This window comes from Rhodamnia argentea, chromosome 5 (assembly GCF_020921035.1).
Source record: "Rhodamnia argentea isolate NSW1041297 chromosome 5, ASM2092103v1, whole genome shotgun sequence".
NCBI lineage: Eukaryota > Viridiplantae > Streptophyta > Magnoliopsida > Myrtales > Myrtaceae > Rhodamnia > Rhodamnia argentea.
The window spans coordinates 25,957,224-25,979,858 of NC_063154.1; the positions used below are offsets into that span (position 1 = coordinate 25,957,224).

General features: G+C 39.8%; 1 protein-coding gene and 1 long non-coding RNA gene across 2 annotated transcripts in view; both read left to right on the forward strand.

Moving 5' to 3' along the window:
* Positions 1–16,506, forward strand: part of LOC115732964 (disease resistance protein RUN1-like) — an 86,512-nt gene extending 70,006 nt beyond the window's left edge. Inside the window, exons 6-8 of the mRNA XM_048278817.1 lie at positions 13,996–15,024; positions 15,176–15,424; positions 15,517–16,506. Coding sequence (XP_048134774.1) covers positions 13,996–15,024; positions 15,176–15,424; positions 15,517–16,458 — 2,220 coding nt within the window. The 3' untranslated portion in view covers positions 16,459–16,506. The remainder of the gene's footprint in view (positions 1–13,995; positions 15,025–15,175; positions 15,425–15,516) is intronic.
* Positions 3,213–4,902, forward strand: LOC125315021. The gene is made up of 3 exons (XR_007198369.1): positions 3,213–3,467; positions 3,576–3,640; positions 4,874–4,902. It is a non-coding gene; the product is annotated as an uncharacterized LOC125315021 (long non-coding RNA).
* Positions 16,507–22,635: the final 6,129 nt, after the last annotated feature.

The following is a 22,635-nucleotide window of genomic DNA, read 5'->3' on the forward strand; positions in this document are numbered from 1 at the left end:
AGTCATTGCTTCTCGGGAATCTCATCAATTTGGAGAAGATATGCTGCAGCCATGCCTCGTACTCCAAGTCCTTCGGCACATTAAAAGTAGTACGAGTTGAAGATTGCAACAAGATGGAAGTTCTATTTCCTCGTTCAGTGATGAGAGAACTTCCACAGCTAGAAGAGCTCCAAGTCGTCCGTTGTGAGTTAATGCGGGGGATTGTAGAGGCTGATGATGATCGTGGCAAATTTGAGTTGCCTAAGTTGCGTGTATTGGAATTGCATGACTTGCCAAATGTCAAGAATTTTATCACCGCCGGGTCGTCTCCCTCGAGTAGTACATCGGACGACCAAGTAGGCACTCAAATTGCATTTTTCAATGGACAGCAGGTAACTTTCTATTAAAAGAGTATTAATTATTAATTAATTTTTCCTCCCTTTGCTAATTAGATGTATGTAACGCATATTATGATGCTTATTCAATTTGTTATTTTCAGTTCATTTTCTTTCTAATCGCCCTGTCCATTCACGCCTTCCATCTAATTAGATAAAGCAAAATCTTCCGTTTCTCCTATTTGAGTAGAAATCCAACTAATTGAATGAAATCCATGTAAATTTAGTTTGTGATAGGTTGCGAGATATTTTAAATTTACATTTTGCAAGCATATAGATGTTAATAGTGTTTCACGAAGCAAAATTGATGGGGATTTTTTGGCATTAAAGTAATTGCATAAGTAAAGTTATTTTTTAATATTTCGAAATGTATTCCGTTGAATTTAAGTATGAAACTTTGTTATTATACCCAAAATGCATAATATGCTAACCTAATTGATGCTTATTTTTTTGTGTATCGTTGTTAAATAAGCACTTAGTCATTGCATAGGCCTCAAAATTGTAAGAGCACATAATTTCGTGCATGTTCATAAACAGGTACAGCATGGATAGAGATATATTTGTACGGACTTTTGCATTTGATATCTTTTTAAATTGGTGGGGCCCAATGCTCTTGCAACATGATAGTTTCCTCCTCGGTAAAGAGTCGGTGGAAATATAAATTGTGGGCCCCACATGCTGTTATGTGTGAGTACCACTTAAATCTTCTTTTCATGCTTTGAGTTTCCAAGAAGAGAGCTTGCTTATGATGGAACTACTAATAGTACTTCTCATTAGACACATTGGCCAAGCATTGTATATTCGTTGGGTTTCCTTCCTTTATTCTACGGATGGAATGCAACTGGCTCACTAGTCAAATTAAGCTCTGCATTGCAACTTCTTTACCTAAGGAAAGACTAGAAACTAGAAACGACATTAGTATGGTGATGCTGATTTTCTTAGTCCGTTTGTTCATTTTATTCTATTTTTTTCTTTTTGTGCAACTCAATAATTCCCCTCACCCTTGGTACTCATCTATATTTACATCTTGGAAGTTCATGAATTTGAGATTTAACTAAATCACCAATGTCACGAATGAATTCCGCAGGTTGCCTTTCCAAGTTTGGAGACATTAGAAGTTAGTGGCTTGGGCAATCTCGGGTTTTTGTTTTCCCCATCCATGGTTAAATCCCTTGCAAAACTGAGAAATCTAACGGTAAGCGATTGCAAGAAGATGGAGGCAGTCATTACGGAGGAAGAAGGATTGGGAATGGAAATATCAGAAACTCTATCATTCACAATGTTGGCCGATTTAGGCTTACATCAGTTGGAAAGTCTAACATGCTTCTCTCACGAAAAATGTAAGATTTATCTTTTGTTTTCCTCATCAAAGATCTTCGCGTAGATGGATTCATCTCCGGAATACAAATTTTAACAATTCTTTTCATCCAATGAAAAATCGATGACAGGTTTACAAGAAGGTCGGAGTTTGGACCATGTCCAATCATGCTCCAATGTGCTTTTCAACCGAGAGGTACGTGATTAACTAGAAGCTAAAGCATAGCCAAAATTAAAACTAACTAAATTTACTTACAATCTTTACTTTGGTTGAAATATCTCATAAGAAAATCAGTAGCACACAAGCATAAGTATTCAGAGTTGCCGCGGACATGTACGGGTTGCAATTTCTTACCGTTAATTTCCTGGTCGAAGGAAAGCTTTACTTTCCCCTGGCCCTAGGTGCACCAGCAGAACGAATTTGAGCCCACTCCCCGTCAAGACAGAGCCGTGGAAATTTTAGTCGTGGGTCCCACATGCTAGTGTGCCTGAGTACTCGACTTGTCCTCTTTGCGGCGTAATCATTCATTTTTCTAGAGTTATAGCAATGATCCTTTGGAAAAACAGAAAATAAAGCTTTCCATTGTAGAGCAGGGACAATTGGGTCTTTTCACCTAAAAATGTTACGGTATCAGACATGTAGGCTGCGAATTTAGACTCACCCTTAAAACTTATCGTATGGATGAGAGCGATGGGTGAGGGCCCAAGGAGAGTAAAGCTTCCTGTTTAGATTGCGAGCAAACTTTGCAGATGAAAGATTTTCTGGAGTTATAGCAATAAACCTTTGGAAAAGGCTAGTTACGCTTTACATAAAAATAAAAATAAAAATAAAATAAAGCTTTCCATTGTGAACAGGGACAATTGGTTTTTTTGTAACCCTAAATGTCTTGGTCTCAGACACGCAAGCTGCAGATTTATACTTACTCTTAAAGAAAATTTAAAGGTAATTAGACATATTTAGTTCTTTCAGAGTGTGGAATGATGCAAATAAGATTTGTATGTTTGACCCTATCAATCCCTTTTCCAATTGCTTTCTCTTAGCCTGACTTTTAGGCATTCGGTAGTAGATAAAATCAAACATTTTCTTTCTAATTGCTAATATTCTTCCTCAGGCTATCCTCGGCTGCATTTTTCTTTTACCACGTCAATTTAGTGACTTCTAAGTTTGAACGTTAATTAATGATTACCCTTTTGAGGTGGTACTTTGATTAAAATAATTTAAAAGAGTGAGTAGCATATAAGAATAAGTGTTGAGAGTTTCCAACAAGTATGAGTTTCAAATTTCTTACTTTTAATTTCTCTAGAAATTGTTTCCATAAAGACGGTTGAGCATCTCTAATGGTACCTGCACAGACATATATGCTCTGGGAAATTAGAAACAGTATTGATACAAAGATTTTTTTCTCCTTTTATTTACAACTTAATAACTCCCCTCGCCCTTGGCACTTATATATATTTACATCTTGGCAATACGTGAATCCGAGATTCAACTAAATCACTAATTGCACGAACAAATTTTGCAGGTTGCCTTTCCAAGTTTGAAGACATTAGAAATCAATTGCTTGGGCAATCTCGGGTTTATGTTTTCCCGTTCCATGGTTAAATCTCTTGCACAACCGAGAGAGCTAAGGGTTAGCCATTGCGAGAAGATGGAGGCGATTATTATGGGGGAAGAAGGATTGGGAGTGGAAATATCAGAAATTTTGGCATTCCCGATGTTAATTGATTTACGCTTGGAATGCCTGAAAAGTCTGACGTGCTTCTCTCGCAAAAAATGTAAGATTTATTTTTTGTTTTCATCATCGAAGATCATCGCGTAGATGGATTCGTCTCCGGAATACAAATGTTGACAATTCTTTTCATCCAATGGAAAATCAATGATAGGTTCACAAGAAGGTCGGAGTCGGGACCGTGTCCAATTATGCTCCAGTGTCCTCTTCAATCGAGAGGTACGTGATCATCGTTACATCAATTAAATATACCGAAGCTAAAACATAGCCAAACTTAGAACTAACAAAATTTACATACAATCTTTACTTTGGTTAAATATCTGATTAAATACGCATCGCAATTATTTGCAATGACCAACCTACTTGTCGGGTAGTGCACGCCATAGGTACACTATACATCAGAATGGATCTATGCATTCAAGAGTTTTGAGATCGCACAAATACAGCGATACCTTGACAATATACGGAAGCCAAAAAAAGCGAACTCTGTTAGGTAGGCGGAAATTGCTCGATCAAAAATTCATCTCGTGTCAAGTGATAAAAAAAAAATACCACTCGAACTATGTAGTGTTAATTAAAGTAGGATTACATATATTTTGATAAGTGGAAAAGCACCAGCCCTTTCATGTGTAAGTTCAACCATTAGGAGCTTCCTCACTAGCCTTCACAAAGCGGCCTTTCACTCGCTTCTTGGTATCAGCTCTGGTCTTCCTCCACTCATATCGAATGTACTCATAGATGTAGTTGGACGTACTTTTAGCACCATTACAAACACAAATGATATCATGTTAAATTGGTTATTGATAGTGATTTATTAACATTAAAGAGAAGTTAGTAAATTAAGGACAAACAATTACGTAGTTAAGGAAAGCACGCGGCCATTTTGTCTAGCAAAAATTGATGGTGGGGCCCAAGACTCCTGCAATGTAAGTTGAGGGCCCCACAAGGTAGTGTGTCTGACCACGACTGTTCTCCTTTCCAGTTGTGGCTCGCCTTCAAAGATAATTTGCATGCGTACAACATGGATAGAGATATATTTGTACGGACTTTTGGCATTTGATATCCTGTTTAAATTGGTGGGGCCCAATACTCCCGCAACATGATCGTTTCCTCGTCCGTAAAGAGTCGTGGAAATATAAATTGTGGGCCCCACATGCTATTATGCCTGAGTACTATATCTTCTTTTCATGCTTTGAGCTTCCATGAAAAGAGAGCTTGCTTTCAATGATAATGGAACTAGTCCTTCTCATAGTTATTACACACTGGAAACTGGAAACAGCAGTAGTATGGTGATTTTCTTAGTACGTTTTTTAATTTATTTTATTCTTTTTTTTTTTTTTTTGTGCAATTCAATAATTCCCCTCACCCTTGGTACTCATCTATATTTACATCTTGAAAGTTCATGAATTTGAGATTTAACTAAATCACCAATGTCACGAATGAATTCGTGAGGTTGCCTTTCCAAGTTTGGAGACATTAGAAGTTAGTGGCTTGGGCAATCCCGGGTTTTTGTTTTCCCCATCCATGGTTAAATCCCTTGCAAAACTGAGAAATCTAACGGTAAGCGATTGCAAGAAGATGGAGGCAGTCATTACGGAGGAAGAAGGATTGGGAGTGGAAATATCAGAAACTCTATCATTCACAATGTTGGCCGATTTAGGCTTACATCAGTTGGAAAGTCTAACATGCTTCTCTCTCAAAAAATGTAAGATTTATCTTTTGTTTTCCTCATCAAAGATCTTCGCGTAGATGGATTCATCTCCGGAATACAAATTTTAACAATTCTTTTCATCCAATGAAAAATCGATGACGGGTTTACAAGGAGGTCGGAGTCTGGACCGCGTCCAATCACGCTCTAGTGTGCTTTTCAACCGAGAGGTACGTGATTAACTAGAAGCTAAAGCATAGCCAAAATTAAAACTAACTAAATTTACTTACAATCTTTACTTTGGTTGAAATATCTCACAAGAAAATCAGTAGCACCCAAGCATAAGTATTCAGAGTTGCTGCGGACATGTACGGGTTGCAATTTCTTACCGTTAATTTCCTGGTCGAAGGAAAGCTTTACTCTCCCCTGGCCCTAGGTGCACCAGCAGAAGAACGAATCTGAGCCCACTCCCCGTCAGGACAGAGCCGTGGAAATTTTAGTCGTGGGTCCCACATGCTAGTGTGCCTGAGTACTTGACTTGTCCTCTTTGCGGCGTAATCATTCATTTTTCTAGAGTTATAGCAATGATCCTTTGGAAAAACAGAAAATAAAGCTTTCCATTGTAGAGCAGGGACAATTGGGTCTTTTCACCTAAAAATGTTATGGTATCAGACATGTAGGCTGCGAATTTAGATTCACCCTTAAAACTTATCGTATGGATGGGAGCGATGGGTGAAGGCCCAAGGAGATTAAAGCTTCTTGTTTAGATTGCGAGCAAACTTTGCGGATGAAAGATTTTCTGGAGTTATAGCAATGAACCTTTGGAAAAGGCTAGTTACGCTTTACACAAAAATAAAAATAAAAATAAAAATAAAATAAAATAAAGCTTTCCATTTTAAACAGGGACAATTGGTTTTTTCTTAACCCTAAATGTTTTGGTCTCAGACACGCAAGTTGCAGATTTATCCTTACTCTTAAAGAAAATTTAAAGGGAATTAGGCATATTTATTTCTTTTAGAGTGTGGAATGATGCAAATAAGATTTGTATGTTCGACCCTATCAATCCCTTTTCCAATTGCTTTCTCTTAGCATCACTTTTAGGCATTCGGTAGTAGATAAAATCACTCATTTTCTTTCTAATTGCTAATATTTTTCCTCAGGCTATCCTCGGCTGCATTTTTCTTTTACCACGTCAATTCAATGATTTGAACGTTAATTGATGATTACCCTTTTGAGGTGGTACTTTGATTAAAATAATTTAAAAGAGAATGAGTAGCATATAAGAATAAGTGTGGAGAGTTTCCAACAAGTACGAGTTTCAAATTTCCTACTTTTAATTTCTCTAGAAATTGTTTCCATAAAGACGGTTGAACATTTCTACTGGTACTTGCACAAAGATATATGCATTGAAAGCAATTGAGAAAACAATCGAGAGGAAAGCGAGCAATAAGGTTCAAGAGCTTGAAGGAAGCTTTTCTTTTTCTTAATTTACTTCATTTGCACTTACAAGATGCGCCCTTGACTTCATTTGCACTAATGAGATCTCACTTTTTTTGTTTATCGAAGGAAGCTTTACTCTCTTTTAATTGCACCAGCAAAAGGAAATCACTCATTTTAGTATGGTGATTTTCTTAGTACGTTTTTTAATTTATTTTGTTCTTTTTTTTTTTTTTTTGTGCAACTCAATAATTCCCCTCACTCCTTGGTACTCATCTATATTTACATCTTGGAAGTTCATGAATTTGAGATTTAACTAAACCATCAATTTCATGAACGAATTTCTGCAGTTGCCTTTCCAAGTTTGGAGACATTAGAAGTCGGTGACTTGGACAACGTCGGGTTTATGTTTTCCCCATCCATGGTTAAATCTCTCGCACAACCGAGAAAACTAAGGGTAAGCTTTTGCAAGAAGATGGAGGCAATCATTATGGAGGAAGAAGGATTGGGAGTGGAAATATCAGAAACTTTGTCATTCCCAATGTTAATCGATTTATCCTTAGCATATTTGGGAAGTTTAACGTGTTTCTCTAACATGAAGTGTAAGATTGATTTATTCTTTTATCATTGTAGATCTTCTTGTAGATATATTCATCTTTGCAATAAAAATGATGACATTCTTTTCGTCCAATGGAAAATCAATGACAGGTTCACGAGAAACTCAAAGTCCAGACCGCGTCAAATCACGCTGCTCTGCACTCTTGAGTCAAGAGGTAGGTGATCAATTATACTTGAGACAAAGCATAACCAAAATAAAAACTAACTAAATTGCTTACAAAGTATTGATAAGAGAATGAGTAGCATGTACTTTGATTAAAATAATTGAAAAAAGAATTAAGTGTTGAGAATTTCCAACGAGTATGAGTTGCAAATTTCTTACTTTTAATTTCTCTAGAAATGGTACCTACCCATATATATATATACACACACACACAAACACACCGAAAGCAATTGAAAAAACAATTGAGAGAAAAGAGAGCAGTAAGGTTCAAGAGTTCGGATTAACCAGAAGTTAAAGTATAGCCAAAATTAAAACTAATTAAATTTACTTATAATCTTTACTATGATTTAAATATCTCACGAGAAAATCAGTAGCCCACAAGCATAAGTATTCAGAGTATACGAGTTGGAATTTATTACCTTTGATTTCTTGGTCGAAGGAAGCTTTGCTCTCCCTTGGCCCTAGGTGCACCAGCAGAAGGAATCTGAGCCCGTTCCCCGTCAGCAAAGAGCCGTGGAAATTTTAGTCGTGGGTCCCACATGCTTGTTGGGGATGACAATAGTCCAATGAACGAAACACAAAAAAAAAAAAAGTCAAAAACTTGTTGTATGGATGGGAGTGATGGATGGGTGAAGGATTTTCTAGAGTTTTAGCAATGAACCTTTGGAAAAACAGAAAATAAAGCTTTCCATTGTAGAGCAGGGACAATTGGGTCTTTTCACCTAAAATCTTATGGTCTCGTACGTGTAGGCTGTGTATGTAGACTCATCCTTAAAGAAATTACGACAACGAGGAAGATTAATTAAGATGGGTTATATGAGCTTACCTTAGAGGAAGTAATTTACCTTGAAAGCTTTATTTTCCTTTCGCTTTATGGGTGACTAGTTTTCGTTGTCACTGGAAAATTGATGGTCAAGTTTATTAGTTATCTTTTGGGTTCATATAATTGCATTTTGTATTGTAAATTAGCTTTTGTTTATCACGCGAGTATTATGGATAGATGTACTTGTATGGACTTTTGGCATTTGATATCCCGTTTAAATTGATGGGGCCCAAGGCTCCTGCAATATGATTGTTTCCTCGTGTGGGCCCTACACACTTATATGCCTGAGTACTACTAATCTTCTTTCCACGCTTTGAGCTTCCACGGGGAGAGCTTGGTTTCAATGATAATGGAACTACTAACTAGTACTTCTCATTACACACATTGGCCAAGCATTGCATATTTCGTTGGGTTTCCTTCCTTGATTCTACGGATGGAATACAACTGGCTCACTAATCGAATTAAGCTCTGCATTGCAAGTTCTTTACCAAAGGAAAGACTGGAACTTGAAACCACATTAGTATGGTGATTTTCTTAGTCCGTTTGTTCATTTTTTTTCATTTCTTTTTGTGCAACTCAATAATTCTCCTCATCCCTTGGTACTCATCTATATTTACATCTTGGAAGTTCATGAATTCGAGATTTAACTAAATCACCAATTTCATGAACGAATTCCACAGGTTGCCTTTCCAAGTTTGGAGACATTAAAAGTCGGTGACTTGGGCAATCCCGAGTTTATGTTTTCCCCATCCATGGTTAAATCTCTCACACAACCGAGAAAGCTAAGTGTAAGGAATTGCAAGAAGATGGAGGCGATCATTACGGAGGAAGAAGGATTCAGAGTGGAAATATCAGAAACTCTAGCATTCCCTATGTTAATCGATTTATCCTTGAGTAATTTGGGAAGTTTAATGTGTTTCTCTAACAGTAAGTGTAAGATTGATTTATTCTTTCATCATTGCAAATGTTCTTGTAGATATATTCATCTTTCCAATACAAATGATGACATTCTTTTCGTCCAATGGAAAATCAATGACAGGTTCACGAGAAACTCAAAGTCAGGACCGCGTCAAATCACGCTCCTCTGCACTCTTCAGTCAAGAGGTAGGTGATCAAATATACCCGAGACAAAGCATAGCCAAAATAAAAACTAACTAAATTGCTTACAAAGTGTACTTCGATTAAAATAATTTAAAAAAGAGAATGAGTAGCATATAAGAATTAGTGTTGAGAGTTTCCAACAAGTATGAGTTGCAAATTTCTTACTTTTAATTTCTCTAGAAATTGTTTCCATAAAGACGGTTGAACATCTCTAATGGTACCTACACAAATACATATGCATTGAAAGCAATTGCGAAAATAATTGAGAGGAAAGCGAGCGGTAAGGTTCAAGAGTTCGAAGGAGGCTTTACTCTCTATTAATTTACTTCATTTGCGCTTACAAGACGCGCACTTGACTTCATTTGCACTTACAAGATCTCACTTTTTTTTCCCAATCGAAGGAAGCTTTACTCTCTCTTAATTGCAAATGCAAAAGGAAATCACTCATTTTAGTTTTTACATGAACTGCAAGATTATTCTTATGAAATTGTTGTTAAATAAATAAGATACATTTTGCGGATCAGCCATTCGATTGAGTCATCTGACTCGTCAAAGATCGGTAAAAGGTCAATGAATTGTAAAGGGAAAATTCAATCGATTTAAGTATACTTAGTTATTTCAAATGTGGAATGATGCAAGTAAGATTTGTTCTTTTGACCCAAATAATTTTTTTTTTAATTGCTTTCTCTTAGACTAATGCAATTATATGATTGTTATATGAGCATATCCGGATTACAATTTTGACCACTTGTCAACAAAATCTAATCGAATAGAATTCCTACTTTTGTATTTGTCTTGAGTAATTCAAATAGCCTTCCCTTCTCGTCCTAGAGTCATCCACATCGGTATGGAGATGTTTTGCTAATTTTTCATTTTATTCTTTTTTTCCTTTTGTGCAACTTAAGATAGAACACCAATTCTATGAATCCATAATTTACATCTTTTGACACATCTATATTTACATCTTGGAAGTTCATGAATTCGTAATTTAATTGAATCACCAATTTCGTGAGGGAATACCCACAGGTTGCTTTGCCTAGCTTGGAGAAATTATGTATCAACGGCTTGGATAACATCCAGATGATATGGGAAAATCAAGTTGTTGATGAATCTTTCCCCAAGCTAAAATCGCTTTCTGTGGATGAATGCAATAAGTTTGTGACCGTTGTTCCTTCTTTCGTTCTGGGACAGCTCAAGAGCTTGGAAAGTTTGAAGGCAAAAGCATGTGTTTCACTTGAAGTTGTTTTTGAACTTGGGACACTAATTCCTCTAGATGGACAACTTGTTGCTCTTCCATTAAAAGAGGCGACGGTATCGGGATTACCAAAGCTAAAGTGTGTATGGGATAAGGAACTCCATCGTCAAGTTAAATTCCAGCATCTACTTTCTGTTAGCGTTTCCTACTGTAAGAGCCTCACCTCTCTGTTTCCAGCGTTGATATTTAGAGATCTAACCCAACTTGAAGAGTTGGAGATCCGTGAATGTGGCATTGCAGAACTCTTCGAGAAGGAAGGAGTACCAATTCCCGGGTTTGATTTCCCAAAGTTAACCTCCCTCCAGCTTGAGCATTTGACAGAGTTGACGTGCCTCTACGACGGAGCACATACTTCCCATTGGCCGGCATTAAAGACCTTGAGGGTAGATGGTTGTAACAAAGTAGAGATACTTGCTTCCCAATTTGAGAATGAGATACCACATCATAAATGACCTCTCTTCTTGATAGAAAAGGTACGGCCCAAGATTATTTGTTTAGCTTCCATGGTGAATATTTGAAGTGATTGTTAACATCCAAGCCAAGAATCTCATAAAAGTAGCTCTAAAATCGAGGATGTAAACTGGACGACTCTCTTTGAATCCATAGACATATTACAACATTGAAACATCATATGTTCTTCAAGTGTTGACCAAACATTCTTGTCCATGTCCGACGTACCAAATGCATACTCATCGAACCCTTAAAAAACAAAGGCCAATTCTCGATGATTTAGCTCTCTCTTAAGTACCGCGAAGATTGCAAACATGTGGCATGTGGTGTAATCTTACCATGGCACGAAGTGTGTTGTCTAATTTGAACCCTATATAGATATTGATATTATGGTAAAAACGGAAAGATGAGACATTACCATTAATATTAACAACTGAAATTCGTGCAATTGTGGCTGTTATTGATGCAAATGTTATTTTCACAATGGATATATCTATAGAAAGATGAATGTAAGGAGTTACTTAAGTTTAAATATGGATACAAGTCAAATATAAAATATTAGTGACGGTGTTGGTTTCATTAGGGCACATATCTTTCCGTTGAGTCACAAGAGATTTGATATTCTTTTTTTTTTAGATTCAATATTCTAAAATGCACGATATGCGGGACTTATACCATAATACATGAATACATTTTTAACTAAGGTGACTTTAGGTTCTGATTTGACTATTTTTTTCGGGGTGCATATCCTAATCTCCAAGAGTTGATTATTCACGACTAAAGTCATAATACCCGAGTAGTCTTTTAAATTAGCTGGCTTTAACTTCTGATTTGATTATTCTCTCAGGGCGTATTCCCCAATCTCCAAGAGGTCAAATTGGATTTATGCCAACGGATGGAGATATGGCATGGGGATTTTGATGATGAGGAATTCTTCTGCAAGCTTAGAGTTCTTGAGCTTCGTCATCTCTCCAAGGAATCTGCAACATCCACAAGTCGTTTTATTGAGAGTTTAACCAACTTGGAAGAGCTAGTCGTACGTGAATCTTATCTAGAAGAGCCAAGCAGCAATGTAGAAATCATGGAAGGCCCTAGTCAAGAACAAAAAGTAATATTACCCTTTTCAAGACAAATTAAACATTTGAAGGCTCTAAATGTGTCGGATTGTGATGGGTTATCAAGTATGTTTACACCGACAATAGCTGAAAATTTGGTGGCTCTCACAAAATTGAGGATAAGTAATTGCGGGATATTGACAGAAGTTATTAGTAACAAGGGAAGTAAGGAGGGGCTTGAAGTGGCTTTCCATCATTTGAAATGTATGGAGCTTGATGGGTTGATAGAGTTGAAATGTTTCAGCTCAGGTGGCTGCGCTTTAATATTCCCTCTCTTGGAAGATGTCATTGTGAATGGATGTCCCAACATGAAGTTCTTCTCCGAGGGGCCAATAGAGGCCCCAAAGCTGGAGAGAGTAAAAGTAGATTTGCGAGAACGGTATGGACCAACAAAGTGCCAATATTTTTGGAAGGAAGACCTCAACATCACCATCCAAAATTTGTATCAAGAAATGGTATGCATCATCAGTTACTAAATTCTGTGCAATTGGATTTTTTTTATCAACAACAAAGTAATTGCTTTTTTGCTAACTAGAATATTACATTTATTGGTGCATTTCCGGACAGGCTACGGTTGCTTTTTTTGCTAACTTTAGGTTGAATTGGCACAACCTTTTCGTTAATTTTCTCCATTTAAATTGTCTCTTGGAATGTTAGGACCTTAAATGATATTGCTCGGAGGCATTCACTCAAAAATCTTTCTGAGGGAATGGAGAAGGGATTTAGTTTTATCACGGGAAATTTTTTTTTGAAGAGTAAGTATTTTAGAAGGAATAAAAAGTTTTGCAAAACCCTAGCTTAGAAGGGATATAATATTTTCATGAAATGTGAGACATTATAGTGCAAACTTAATTGGTTTATTTATTTTTTATTTTTTGGTTATATAAAGCTTACTTTTGTATTTATAGTTGTGAAGCGATTACATTGTTTGTATTCATTTCATAGCCTGAATCCCACTATTTTCTTCTTAAACAACTAAGTCACCTTTTTGCATCTCCCATCACCACAGCCTTATGCAGCCGTCACCTTCGGGGTATGTCGTATTAGCTTATTTGCTACTTCTGATAGTTCAATATATCGGAGGACTGGGAAACTTCTTATGGTTCTTCATTTTCTTTTTGTGGTTTGGAGTTTGAAGTTGTGGGGGAAAAGCATACTAGAAGTGCCATAATTTGTGTACGGCGTTCACTTGAGTGCTATAACTTTCAAAACGTTCACTTAAGTGCCATAACTTTCAAAAATCGTTCACTTGAGTGCAACGTCGGAGCAAAATCGTTCACTTGAGTGCTACAGTAACTTTTCCGGCGTGCCACGTCGGTTTTCCGGCATGCCACGTCATCTTTCCGGCGTTTACAGTAACTTTTCCTGCGTGCTACAGTAACTTTTCTGACGTTTACGATAACTTTTCCGGTTGCCACGTCAACATGGCACTCAAGTGAACGATTTTTAAAAGTTATGGCACTTAAGTGAACGTTTTGAAAGTTATGGCACTCAAGTGAACACCGTACAAAAGTTATGGCACTTCTAGTGTACTTTTCTCGAAGTTGTGGTCCCCGATAAACCTGGTAGTTTTCAGACTACAAAGGATAAGAAACGGGGTATGTTAGTCGGATTAGCCTTTTTTAATGCTTAGTAAGCCAGATTTACTAAATAGATTTTTCCATAATTGAGACAGCATATATACTATCGTTTCTTTAGCTTAAATGGGATGCATGGAGTGAATGATTGTGTTGGAGGAACTTCAGTGGAGGTTATCTTCAACAATCTATCTACTTTGTCAGCTAAACATTAGTTACAACATCTCAACGAGCAGGTCATGCGATTGATTTGCAGGAACATTCAGGGCACATGTTTCCAACAACGGCGTTATCACCTGAAACTTATAGTACCTCGGTATATTTTCTTCACTTCTCTTCCCCTCTCTACTAAGTGACATTCTCCTAAACTCAAGTACCTTTTTATAGGAGCTTGAAGACAGTCAAGAATCGAAAGTAAAGGAATTATTGGAATTGGAAGTAAACGATGTACGAATTGTTGGAATCCATGGTAGAGATGGCATTGGAAAGACTGCTCTTGCCAAGATCGTATATGACCAAATATCCCTTCACTTTGATGCTTGCAGTTTTCTTGCGGAGATTGCAGAAACGACGCAGCAACCTGGCGGTGTTCAGTATCTTCAAACGAAGTTGATCTTTGATATTTTGAAACGAGAGTATGAGGCTGCTTCTGCTTTCGAAGGAGTACAACTTTTGAAAGAAATATTTAGAAATATGAAAGTTCTCATTGTTCTCGATGATGTGGAAAGGGGGTCCCTCCTTAAGAAGTTCATAGGAGCTAAGCTTGATTGGTTTGGTTCTGGAAGCAGAATAATTGTCACCTCAAAAGAAAGAAGCGTTCTCCAAGGGTTTGTTGATCGAGGTTTGGCTCCATCGTCTCACCATGTTATTCCAATGCATCCTAATCGAGCTTTCCACTTTTTCTGGCACTGCGCAATCGAAAAGATTGATGAACTAAACAGTCGTGATTTACCTTCGTATGTTTCTATTGCAAACAACATAGTAAAGGCTGTGAAGGGACTTCCACTGCTTCTCGAAGTTTTTGGCTCTTTTTTGCGCGATAAAGGACTAGAAGAATGGATTGAATTTGAAGATCTCATACAACGATCTCAGGAAGATCCCCAAAAGATTCTGAGCAGAATTTATGATGCATTAGATGAACAGCAAAAGCAGATGTATCTTGATATTGCGTGTTTTCCCCCGGATGTGGATTGTAGGATTGCCTCGTATATGTGGCATGATTATGATCATCCTAATGAGGTAATGGAGGTGCTTCGTCGTATGTCCCTAATAAAAACGGAAGAAAATAAAGTAGGCATGCACAGCATGCTAAGATGCCTTGCCAGGGAGATTATTCGTAAAGGTTTCCATGATCCAGGAACAGGCGTTGGATTGTACGATCCTGCCATGGCCCAGGGCACGAACAAGGGGAAAAGGGTACGTCGGGAAAAAAAGTATTTTTGTTGGAAAAGGTTCATGGATGAAGCATTTTTCTTTAGCTCAAGGGAATTCGAGCCTCCATAGTAATTATTTCATTGTCTGAAGGCTTTCACGTTTCTTTTGTTGACTGTTGTGCTCTATCGTACAGAAAGTAGACCACCTTAACACCGAAGTGGCAGGCCACGAGATACTGCTGAACACGACATTTCTCAGCTTGGGTCGCGCCAATGATGGTGGAAAATTTGCAGATGCCTTAAAGAAGGTCCGGTGGCTTCATTGGCAAGGGTGCCCTCCAGATGCAAGCAACATTCAGTTGGAGGAAAATGAGAACCTAGCTATTCTTGAACTTCCGTGGAGTAAGGTTACAGAATCCTGGGATTGTTGGAATGGAAGAACGGTATTTTATAGTTCATTTGTTGATCCGCTTGTGTTTGCTCTTAAGTACGTTCGGTGTTCTACGAGATCTGAACTCTTTCCCATGTTTTGCAGATGCAGCAATTGAAAGTCTTGAATCTTACTGGTTGTGCCGGCTTAATAGTTACTCCCAGCTTCTCCTGTTGCCCCAATTTGGAGATGCTGATTCTCGAGCGATGTTCTCGATTGGTTCATTTAGATCCTTCAATTAATGATCTGAAGCTCTTGGTCACCCTGAATTTGAAGTTCTGCTCCGAACTCACAATGTTGCCAACCGAAATGGGTGGGATGAATGCTTTGAGAGAGCTTCTGATCGATGGCACTTCCGTACGAGAACTTCCTGCGTCGATTGGCAACTTGGTTCATCTGCAAATTCTTAGTGCCATTAATTGCTTCTCATTGGGTCACGTTCCTGATTCAGTTTGGAAACTTGAAGCTCTTGTAGTGCTAGCCTTCGATGGCGCAAATATACTTGAGCTACCCAAGTCAATTGGAGACTTGAAGAATCTTAGACGCTTATCTTTGAGGGATTGTCGTGGCCTAGAAAAGCTTCCAGAGTCGATTGACAAATTGGCCGACTCATTAGAAGAGTTGGATATTTCTGGTACGGGTATTTCACAATTGCCCGATTCGACTAAACGTTTACGGAATCTGAAAGTGCTGAAGATGGATTCTTGTTTCATAAGGGAACTTCCTCGTGACATTGAATGGTTGACAAACCTGGAAGAAGTCCATGCCTCCTTGTGTAGGAGTTTGGAGGGAGACATTCCTAGTGGTATTTGGCTCCTACGTCATCTCAGAGAATTGAGGCTTCGAGCTACTCGTATATCTAGACTTCCGTCAGAAATCCAGTTCATGTCGAGTCTTCAGACTCTGGATTTGCTCAATTGCAACTTTCTGGAAGATTTGCCTATCGATCCTCCCCGTAACCTAATTAAACTCGATATCAATCCCAAGTTGAAGAAAAAAATGTTAGAATCTTCAGAATTCAGCCGTTGGAGCCATTTACTGTGTTAATTTGAGTCACATGGTCGAGTGTTGTTGTTTGGTTTGGATCAAATGGTTGAGTGTCGTCAGTTGTCATTGTTATAAACCATGTAAGAATCTTCCAAATTTAGATTAGAGTTGTATCGACATACTTTTCTAAATCGAATATTTTTTCACTCTTTCTTATATTTATAGTTTTCATCTCAAATGTGGTGTATATGTATCCATTTAGCATAGTCGCGAATTTCAATGGTTGTCAGTAATATTTGCATAGCAACTACGATGATCAAACAATACACATGAACTGAGTAAGGGAAAATGCTCATGTCATTCAAAATTAAACGCTAGAGGAATGCTTTGCGTTGACGAAGATTAGCCTTATCGTAAGTATTAGTCATAAATTACTTTCCCAAACTTTGACAACGTCGCACGATAGCACTAAGAATTTCGAAAAGTTACATGTTATCCTTTTGAGGTATTGGTTTTTGTTCGTCACTTTTTTTCCCCCTCTGCATAGCAAATTAAACGTTCCCTAACAAGGGGACTTGCTCATTTTTCTTGACTAGAATAATCTCTACTACATGGTGAGTGAAGTTAAGAACGTAGAAATGATGTATGATGAATGAAATTAACAATAATTCAGCTAAGTTTGTCAAGAAATGTGACGCCCTGGAATTTCGTAGTTTGTTAAGAGACCGAGTTCAATAAAAAGGATTATTGTTGAATTCTAGTTGGTATAAAATTTCGGATCAAAAGGACGTAAGTGACGATTTTTGGACGTTTCCCGATTTGTCGTTCGGTTTCGATTGAATCTCGAAATCGTAAACGCGACTTAGGATTTTAATCCTCACGCCTAAACTTTTCCGGACCGAACCTAGCCCGTGAAAACCCAAATTTTATTCCCGATCGGTTGAGCCAAAAATTCGTTCAGTCCTAAAATGTCAAATTACCATCTTGCCCTTCAATTACTCACTTGTGGACAAAAGCTTTAATTGGTGAGTGGATTGTGGGACCCACTTGTCTTTCCCCAACCACTAGTCCACTCACCCTTCTGCCCACACTCTCTCTCTCCTCTTTCCCCCACCCCCACGTGATCCTCTCTCTCTCTCTCTTCCCTATCTTCTCTCACCTCACCCTCCACGTGAAGCCCCCTCCCCATCACTTCATCCCCATCTTATCTTTTTCTCTTTCTTCCATTACTTCCCTCTCTCTCCTCCTGTTGACCGCGCGAGCACTTCCCCCCTCTACTGTGTTTCTTCTTCCTCCTGTCTTCTTCGTCTTCATCGTCCATCGCCATCTTCTTTTCTTTTTGGGTAGCTTCCACCCGATCTCCATCACCACCACCACAGCCTCGCCTCGCTCCACCTCGCGCCGCCGCCGCTGCAAGCTCGCTGCTCGTCCACCAGCTCCGTTCAACCCCTCCAGTCGCGCCTTGCGGCCCCAACCCCACGCCTCCAGTCAAGCCACCTCCGTCGTCCGTCACTCCCCGAGCCAGCCGCCACCGCACCGCCTCGCCACCGCCGCGCCACCGCACCTCGGCCACTCGTCATCGCGTCACCGCCTCAAGCCGCAAGATCCGAGGACCCGAGACCTCACCCGACGCCGACCCGAGCCCCTCACCTCGGCCTCCGTTGTTCCTCGCGCAAGACCCACTAGATCTGGGTGTCCCGACCGCCGGAATCGCAGCCCCGCCGTCGTCCCGAGAGCGTGTCGTCCCGAGAGCGTGGAGCTAAGATTTTTCCGTTCGGGTGAACAGTGTTCGGGTGAACAGTATTTCGTGAACAGTGACAGTGAACAGTACCGGGGGTGAACAGTGATCGGTGAACAGTGCTCGTGAATAGTATCGCGTGAATAGTGCCGCCGGCCGGCCGTGAACGGTAACTCCGCGCGGTGAACAGTAATTTTCTACACCGGTTTCAAAGTTCGTGCCGAGGAATTTTCAAGGATCGCCAATAATCGTCGCGGGCGGGGCCGAGTTCGTGTCATCGCCGCTCGAGTTGAGACCGCCCGAGCTAGTTAAAACTGTAAGTTGACCATAATCCTTGGTTAGGGCGCTAATTGCGCCTAGAATTAGTTAGTTAGTCGGTATGACATTTAGGTAGATTTGATTATGGTCGGATTAGTTAGAAACCCGGTTTAGGGTAAATGGCCATAATCGATTAAATTAGAATTGTCTGTGGCTAATTGATGTTAGGCAAACTTGATCGTATGTTGTGATTTGATCGCGAGCGAGCGATAGGTTAAGGACGAGCGATCGATTGACAATTTTAAATCAAAGCGGCTAATTAATGACTCTGGCACGAAATTGAGCCTTTATGTGGCCTAATCGAATTGGTTTATTCGTGTTGAATTGATGACTTTGTTTGGGCGGATCGCCGCGTTGAAATGTTAATTTGAGTATCCTGGATGCTCGTTGAGTGAATTGGCGTCCGCTTGGGAATTGATTGTTCTGTGTGTCTTTGCGGTGTCTATTTGGTAGTTCGCATATGCATATGACCGTGTGCAAGATCAAAGACATACTTTAGCATGAAAATGGCCTTGGGCCGAGTCTTTGAGCACGTTTGTGTGAGCATCCGGCCTAAATCAAAGAGAATAAATTGATTGATGTGTCGGGTGTACTGTATGGTCATATGAAGGAACGATGATGGGTTTTCCTGGCAAGTTCGTCTTGTACACGTAGTACACACCGTACCATTTTTATGGAACCACACGACTTGCCGGAAGCACGATAATTCATGCCCCGTATGGTACGTACGGTTTTAAGGGATTATCGGATGCCGGCCGCATGACTTGTGATGGACCGAAGCCCCGTATAGGGATGCCTACTTGCCGTGCCGTGCGGGGTGCACTGGATACACCGCTTGTAGTAGTCGTTGCCGAGAGGGAAAAGGAACGTAGCCCGGTCCTCCCGGAAGAATGCGGGATCGCATTAATTGTGAGAGTCGATCACGCCGGTCGCGTGGATCCTCATCACTGTGGCGCCAAGGGCGCGATCATCGTTAATAAATGGACTTGTGTGGTGTCCAGTGCATACTTGTGAGTGTGATGCGTGTTCGGTTGGTTGTCCGATGTGGCTGTTGAGTGGAGTCAAGCATTGCATTATGTGTGGCTCAAGGCCGGTAAGTATGCATGTGGGTGATTATTGCCATGTGATATGATGGCTGGATATATGTCTATATCGTGATTTTTATAATCCTCGTGTTTAGGAGGTTACGGTGAATCGGTGTCCTAACCGAGCTTAGGCTTGATTCACCGAGATTTATATCTCACCCGATTGTGGGAACCACTTTCGGGTCCCAAGTGATGAGCTTTGCGGATACCAAGGCCAGGTTGATGGTAGTCTTTTGGAGTAGATGAGAAGTTAACTTTATCCGACCTAGTAACCTTTTGAGGTCTTAGTGAGCCACCCCGAAGTATGGGGTTGTATATATTTCTGTAGCACATTAGGGTTAAGACTCATCTGCCGTCTTGTAACTGTACATGTTACCTTTTGATTATTTGCCTTGGTATGTATATCCTGCTATGCTATCCCACTGTTTTATTTGTCTGGGAGAATTGCACGTTCCGCATGCGCCGTAATTTCGTAGGTCGATGGCTTACCCGGGACGCTATCATTCATGACCCGAGGCGAGTAAGGTAGGGATGTTGCGAGCTCGAGAGTCGGGGCGTGACATCCCCGCCCAAGGTGGTATCAGAGCAAGGTCAGACTGATCTATCCGGTCATTGGCTTGGAGTGATAAGGAGCGTTGGGATTTGGGATAGTTAGTAAGATTGAAAATTACGTGCATGTGTTTGCAACTTAAGTTTTAAGGCTGTAGGCCCGAGTTCTCGTTAATGTTTTGGGGTGAACAGGACCTCGTAATGTACCTGTGGGTTGAGTAGTTTGCTAAACCGGTTGAGTTAAGTTTGGAACTACCGAGATCGGTCTTCAGGACTTCGACGTCACTAAAGGATACGGTAGTATCCGTGGTATGATGTTATGAGTGTAAGTTGATTATACGTGGTCGGGTGGAGAAGATAGATTCGATTGTGCAGGGGAAATTTGGTTTACTATAACAACTAGTATGGATTGTCCGAGAGCTACGGTGGATGTTGTCAAAAGGCGAGGTGGTTTAACCCGTTGAGTGGGATTAGTTTTGAGTTTGATGGTAATCGAGGAGGAACCTCGACTTTGTTGGCTTCGTCGCTTGAGGCGATTCGTCTGCCGATTAGTGGTCGTCGAGGTTACTTAGCGTCCGTAGTTAATGTGGATTTTTTGGACGTCTTTTCTCAAGAGTCGCCAAGGTACTGCAAAAACAAGGAAAACAGAGTTTATGGTAGAGTTGGCCCCTGGGGTGGAGCCGATCTTTAAGGCACTTTATAGGATGGTGTTGTCGGAGCTTGAGGGCTTAAATGCGGATGTATGAAGTGTAGATAAAGGACTTATCCACTCCAATGCCCAGTAGTAGGGAGCACCTGTGTGTTCGCAAAAAAAAAAAAATGGATCATTGGGATTATGCGTCGACTACAAATCCCTTAACAAAGTGATGAACAAGAACGTGTATTCGTTGTTGGAAATAGATGATGTCTTGGACCAACTATAAGGAGCTTCGATGTTTCTCAAGATTGAGCTACGAATGCAATATCATTAGTGAGGATTAAGAAATGGGATATACTAAAAGCTCCATCTAGAACGCGTTATGGACGTTAGGAGCTCCCCGTGACGCTATTGGATCCGACAAGTGCTCTTGCTGCATTGTGGATTTGACGAAAGGAGTGATTAAGGAATACTTGGATTAGTCGGTGATGGTGTTCGTAGACGATACCTTGGTGTACTTGAGGAATTAAGGGAATCGGGAGTGACATTCGAGGACGGTCTTGAGTATCCATAGAGAATACCAATTGTATGCTAAGTTCAATAAGTACGATTTACGGTCGGCTCGTGTGGCATTCCTAGACTACATGGTTTCTGATGAAGGGATAACTATGGATCCGTCTAAGATGAGAGCGGTCACGGATTTGCCGAGGTCATCGAGGGTGATAGGAGTTCGAAGTTTCTTGGGTCTAGCAAATTAATACAGACATTTTGTGGAAAAGTTATACGTAGTAGCCATGCCCTTGATGCAATACCGAAGAAGGACGATAAGTTGAAATGGAAGGGACTTATTAACAAGCTTAACTTGTGATGATGAAGTTTGGAGTGAGGCGACTAGTGTTGGTGGATTATATAAGTTTGGATTGGTATGATATGCTAATGGTTTTAGTTATCGACTTTTATCGATGGCCATCAATAGCGACAAGGTGGAGATTAGCAGAGAAGCAAACGAGAACTGGAAATGTTATGCATAGGGTGGAACCGATGAATATGCTTGAGGTTTAATGAGTTAGTTATGAATGATAAGTCGAGATAGGAATGACCTATCAATGGCGCTGGATGTGAAGTTCGAGGAGTGATTTTGGAGGGTCATAGGTTTGAAATTGTGTTGGTTTCTGATTATTTTAGATACTGATTGTTGTGTAAAGGCCCTAATTAATTGACAATGTGAGGTTCAGGAAGCGAACAAGGAATGCTTGGACAAATAGTTAGTTAGATTGTATGATCGTAATCTTGAATTGCCAATGACTAAACTTGAGGATGTAATATTGTGGTCGACGATAAATTGGACAATAATTTCAGAAAGCGAAGATTTGGCTTTAAATCATTAGAGTTCGATGATTAGCCTTTGGGAGTGATTGCCGATATGGAATTGTGGTGACTGATATCGTAGATTATAGGTTTGAAATTGTGTGGCAACTTGGTGGTTTAAGTCATTGATTTTGTCGATGTTCCCGATCAACCAAAAAAAAAAAAAAAAATTTATGGTGATTGATAATTGGGGATTACAAGTCCGAATTGGTGTAACACTTTGATGGTTTAAGTTGTCGAATTTATTGATCGCCCTGATTGATGAGAAAAGATTCACAAAAAAAGTGAACGACCAACGTTTGGACCAACGGCCGGCGTGATTGAATACATATGAGAGTTGTTTAGACCGCGATCGGACATGAAGTTATAGGTTGAAATTAGGCAATGGAGCTTGAGATGGGATGATCGCCCGTGGAGTTAAGAAGTTTAGATTGACAAAGATCGAAGTGAAGTCAAGCGATATTTGATGAGTAGTGAGGACGATCATGCACCGCACTTGTTTAAAGTTGGTTCTCAAAGTGAAAATATGTTTGAAGGTGCAT